Raw genomic sequence first — 6,049 nt, forward strand, 5'->3', positions numbered from 1 at the left:
ATCCCACATCATTTTTACAGGCATGAACTTCAGCCTCTGCCATGTGCATAAAGAGATCTCCACGTGGAAAGAAATTATTCAAGGCAATTGTGGGGCCGCAATTTTTTGCAAACCTTTTTCTCCCTTTAGGAATTTTGTAGTATCAGTGGGGTGTACATGTGAGTACATATTTTTGTACTTTTCTTTGGGAAAAATAGAGAGATTGTTTTGAAATCTTTGAGCTATGCCTTCCAATGGAGTGTACAAATTACAAGGAATGGGGGGCGGGGTAGTGTAATTGGCTTGTGTGGGAATGCTAGAAGAGTATAACAAAAATATTTCCAGTGTTTACTTCTGTCTTAATCTTATTATTGTTTCACTGAACTTTTGTGGAAGAGCCTCCTGGGGCTAAATGTCAATAGCTTTTAGGGTTAAGCATCCTTAGTACATGCTCCCTTATCTGTTTTGTCTTGACCCCATAGATAACAGGATTAAGGGCAGGGGGAACAACCACATACAGATTGGCCAAAAGTATGTGAATGCAATGAGGAATGTTGTGGCCAAAGCGATGTGTCATGAAAGAGAAGAGGGCTGGGAGGTAGAAAGCTAACATGACACAGACATGGGAGCCACATGTGCTGAGTGCCTTGAGCCGGGCATCCCAGGATGGGAGATGGAAGACTGCTCGGAGGATTTGGACATAGGAAAATCCAATCACAGAAAGGTCAATGTATCCCACTGAGAAAGCAATCAAACCATAGATAACATTGATCCTAATACTGGCACAAGACAACTTTGCCAAGCCCATGTGTTCACAATAGGTATGGGGGATAATCCGGACACCACAGAAAGGCAATCTCAGGATGAGAAATATGAATGGAGTCACAAACACCAAAGTCCTGACAATGATGACTAGGCCAAGAATGGCTATCACCTTACTGGTGAGGATCATGCTATATCTCAGAGGGTTGCAGATGGCAATATATCGGTCTATGGCCATGACTGTCAACACCACAGACTCCAGGCCAGTGCATATGTGGATAGTGTACATCTGTGTGATGCAAGCACCAAACACAATCTCCCTGAGATTGAACCAGAAAATACTCAGCATCTTGGGGATGGTGGCTGTGGACAGGCCAAGGTCAGTGCAGGCCAACATGGCCAGGAAGTAAAACATGGGTTGGTGGAGGCTGTGTTCAGTCTGGATCACAAATAGGATAGTGCTATTCGCCAGGAGGGCTATTAGATACACTGCAAAGAAGGGGAAGCCAATCCAAATGTGCACATCTTCCAGCCCTGGAATCCCCATCAGAAGGAAGGAAGATGGGTGGAACTGTGTATTGTTGGGATGCAGCATATCATCAGGAATTGGTTATAGACACATTTCTTGCAGGAGTTTTCTTGCTTCCAGTGAGAGACCTTAATCTCTTTCATAGCATGTCTCCTGTTTTCTGGAGAACAGAAAATCCATTCTTTAATTCCATAATACAGCAGAAGAGACCTAGAGAGGGAACATGAGGCACAGTTAAAGGGATATTCTCACTTCAAAATATTTGCCTATCGTACATAGAAAATGATAAGGAAAATTTCCAAATACAGCAATCCTGCACTTCTCATGTCTTTCTCCCCTTCAGTCTCTAAGGAAGAAGCTGCATATGGTATTATATTAGCAAATATTTATTGGTAATTTTATCTGTAAATCAGGGTGTAAAGCATAAACAAGATGCTATGTGTGTGTGTGTGTAAAATATCACTGGACTGGGACTGAAGTGGAGATGATGACTCATCCATTCTGATGGTTCATGGGAGAGATACATTCTTGCAAGGTGGATCAAGGTAGATACATTCTTGTAAGAAAAATTTAGAAGATTCTATGTGGGAGGGAACCCAGTAAAGGTGAAGGACTGGATAGCTGGTGTTTGGATCTGAGCTAAGGAATGGATTTAAATAATGTAGACACACTGTGTGACTACTATATAATTCCAGCAAAATAATACTCCTTCTTAGAACTATAAAGTCTTATCACTCACTATGTTATATTATGTTTTCTGTCTTAAACAAAATCACATTGGATGCTCCCATAAGAGCTTTTTATGGTTTATGATCTTCTTTTCTGCCTTCTTCATGTTGCATTATATTAATGAATAATCCCTTCATGCACATGTGACAATGTCTCTTTTATTTTTAAAGCTAGAGCAATACCAAGGTCAGATACCTGCTTTAACTTGGGAATAATCTAGTCTGTGTTAGTGCTGTAGCTAGTTTCCTTGATATAGTGATGGACAATAATGTTTAAGTTGGCAGCAGGTTTATTTACTCTAACAATGGAATCTATCTGGTGTGCCTTGAGGTTGTGTCTGGATCGTAACTGGCCCTGTGTCATGGTGGAGCCCATTGGGTGTTTGGGTGTGTGCAAATGAAACGAGGCCATCATTGGAAATTTCGCTATTACAGGGTATATTCTACAGGCAGGCTCTGGAGCATAGGTGGAATATTTATAGTGCCTGGGCTTGCTGGATCTAGGCAGTGCCACATCTAGGGCAGGGCCAGGTACTGTTTTGCCTTGATGCTCCTTTGAGTAGAATGAGTTCTAATATGGTGGTACCAGTTTTAAAGAAAAAAATTCCTGTGACATGTCTTTAACTGGGGCCCAAAGGATTGCTCTAGAAATATAATGACATGTCATTTGGATTAGCGTATGCTCATATTATGCCCATTTTTTAAAAATAATACATTGTGGAGTTTATTCCAAAGGTATGCAATGGTTTTGCTTGAGGGAAGGAAGCTGCCTAATGATTTTTTAACTCCCTGGATTATATTAGTTCTATCTTTTCCTCCTAATCCTAATGGAGTCTGATCATGTGACAGTCAGTATCAACACCTTTCACCCACCAATGATGCTTGATTAGATTCACCCTTCTATTCACCTCTACTGTATGCTGGGGTAGCATCCAATCTGTCAGAGAATTCTTTTTATTTCACTTTCTAATAAAAAGAATAATAACTCAGGTTGTGTTAGGAAAAGCAAAAGTCTAGCTAACACGTGCCAGGCACTTTCTCATTGCTTTACAAGTGTTATTTTATATAAAGGTTAAAATAGGTCTCAGATTGTCGCTTCTCCTTTCTCCATTTACAGAGAAGATAAATAAGGCTCAGGCCAAGGGATTAACAACCCTATCTGACTTAATAACTGCGGTTATTAATCAGCAATTTTTATATACGTAAATTGGGAGTAACAATACTGATCATGCAGGGCCGTTCTGAGAATTAGAACTTATAGACATGGGATGTGACTACTCTGCCTGCCCTGCATATGGATGATGCTAAATAAATGTAAGCCTAGTTATTATTATTACTGATGATGAGAGAAGAAGTATTTCCTGAGAGCACCTCTTTTCATCCAACTTTTCACTTCCTGCTTTTAAATTCTTATTATTTCTCATGCAATATATTTCTTATCTCTATTAATGTGTAAAATCTTTCTGAGTACAAAGATTTGAAAATTTGCAATAATTTTTCATGTATTCTATTATTTATTCTTTTGTAGTTAATTATTAAGACCTGCTGGTTCTGTTTCTGAAGTTTCTGTCTATATTTTAATTTCTATCTATTTTTATTTTAACTGATATCCTTTGACAGAGCAACGTTGTTAAACGGACCTGTTACCAAGTTGTTCTACCTGTCTTTTCAGTTGCTGCATTTCCTGCAAGCAAATGCTTCTAGGGGGATCGATCATAAATGATAATAAGACACACTCCCCTAATTCTGGAATACAGTTATTAATAGCTTAAAATATTTAATTTTTCCATGGCTATTTTGAATGATTAAAAAGAACAAGAGATTATATATCACAATTAATTGTATCAATTAGGAAACTATAGAGAGAATTTTGTTAGCACAAAACTTAAACTACAGGGCTAAATTATTTAATCTTTCAGTGAAATAAGAAACAATAAAGAGTACCTACATTTGTTGAAATTAGGAATGCAATGGAAAAAAATCAGCAAAAGGAGCAAAGTTTGTGTTTAAGTTAACTTTCATATAGTCACTGCTTCCTGTGATTAAAAATACAGGTCCTCTGCTGTGATATGAAACTTCCAATCCAACGGTTGTTATTTTTAACCTCAGGTCTGTATGCTTGTACTTTCTATAAGTACAGATGGCATTGTGCTTCTGTTCTCTCTTGGCCTTGTCTATTCCTTCAGTCTTGTGAAACTTCCTCTTACCTTACTTACTTTTCTGCATTTGAACCTCTCTCTTCACTTTTTCTTCTCTCTCCATCTGCAAATATTCTCTGTGTTTTTTGGTGTCAGGGGAAAAACTTAAATTTTCTGCTGGCTGTGGCTTGAAATAAATTTCATGTTTACTCCTAAATATTTCTTGGCTGCATCACTCATAATCTCCACTCACAGTGCACACACCCACACACATACACACATGCATTCATGCATGCACACACACACTTTGGTATACTATAGAAAGTCTTACAAATCTTGATTCACTCCAAGTAACTGTTGCCTGAGAATGCATGCCCTGTTTTTGTCTTTTCTGGACTTAAGACTATATCTCATGCAGTCCTCATAACATCAGCTTTCCTGTTGTCTGGAAACCAGAAATAACTAAATATTTTACATGTGGCATGACTACAAACAGGGAATGACAAATCCTTTATCTGTTAGTGATATCCTTCTCATCTTCATGAAATGCTCTTCTCTATTGGTTTTTAAAACCTGTCTCCCTTTTGTTTTCTTTCTAACTCTCATAACGCTCCTTGAAATTTGCTTACTCCTTGTCTTCCTTCACCTTTCCCCTAAGTAATAGTTTTTCCTTGACTGCAGTCTCTGCTCATGCAGTATGCCTCACAAGCATGCTTTCATCCACTTCCCTAAATGCAAGTACCACATTTTTTTTTCCTGGTGATTCTCAAAAATATGTTTCTACCAGACTTCTTCCCAATTCTCTATATATCTCCAGTTGCTTTATAGTATGTTTCCACAGATACAACTGAGGCACATCTTCTTTATCAAGCTCTGTACTGAGTTGATCATTTCTGCTCTGAAACAATTTCCTTCTTGCATTTTGCTCGATCTTAGGTAATGATGTTTTACACACACTATCCCAGGAAAGAAACTTTGGAGACATTCTCAGTACTTTCTTTTTCTCTGTATTCTCTCATGGTTCGGATCCAAATATTTATCAATTCCTGTCAATTCCCCACTCAAACACACTTAAATATAGTTGGGTAATCATAAGGTGCCTAGTATTAGTGTTCAAAGTACTGGGTGGGAAAAATCAAACCCAGGCCCCGCTCTCATGGATCATGTAGTCTAGTGAGGGAAAACATTAATCAAATCACTCGAATAAATATAAAGTAACAAGTGGTCTACAAAGAAGAGTCATTGTACGCTGTAAACTTATTTAACCTGATCAGGGTTCATAGGGAATGTTTTCCTTAAGAAGTGTTACCTAAATTTATAGCTGAAGGCTGAGACTCCACTAATAAGTGGAAGAGGGGAATGAGTGGAGAAAAATATTTCTAGTTAATAGGAACAGGGAGGGAAAAGACTGACTCATGGGATCATGTGGGCCCCTGTAGTTAATTTTTAGAAGTTTCACCTTTATCTTGGAAACAACAGGAAGAAACTGTAGGATTTTAAGCTACAGCGTAATCCCATTTGCATTTCAAAAATATCACTCTTGCACTGTCAAAAATGTGTTAAAGACAGCAAGAGCATTTGTAGTCAGATCAGTTAGAAAATTATCAGAGGTGTCCAGGTGGAAGATGATGTTATCATGTACCATGCTGTTAGTGATAAGGATTGACTGGAGCAGGTGAACTTTATAACTGTTTAATGGGTTAGTGTTCAGAAATAGCTATCAAATCTATTTTTCCTCTCCTTTACATCAACTGAGTTAATTAAGATTTCCATAATCTTTTATCTTAGCTTTTTCTATAATTCATCCTCTTCATAATGTGCCCAGTATTTTTCCCTTGAAAAACATATGACTGATCAATATAATCCCATGAATAAAATGTGGCTGAGAAGCAGTGATTTGCATCCTAAGAGAA

General features: G+C 38.0%; 1 protein-coding gene across 1 annotated transcript; it reads right to left on the reverse strand.

Annotated features, from left to right (window-relative positions):
• Window positions 1–394: 394 nt before the first annotated feature.
• LOC124225381 (olfactory receptor 52E5) lies at window positions 395–1,336 on the reverse strand. The gene has a single exon (XM_046638021.1). The coding sequence runs from the start codon at window positions 1,334–1,336 to the stop codon at window positions 395–397; it is 942 nt and encodes a 313-aa protein (XP_046493977.1).
• Between the last annotated feature and the right edge of the window lie 4,713 nt (window positions 1,337–6,049).

Source organism: Equus quagga, chromosome 14, assembly GCF_021613505.1.
Source record: "Equus quagga isolate Etosha38 chromosome 14, UCLA_HA_Equagga_1.0, whole genome shotgun sequence".
NCBI classification, from domain to species: Eukaryota; Metazoa; Chordata; class Mammalia; order Perissodactyla; family Equidae; genus Equus; species Equus quagga.

Coding starts and splice junctions, on each gene's coding strand:
- LOC124225381 (XM_046638021.1), bottom strand. CDS start 1,336: ATGCTGCATCCCAACAATACACAGTTCCACCCATCTTCCTTCCTTCTG.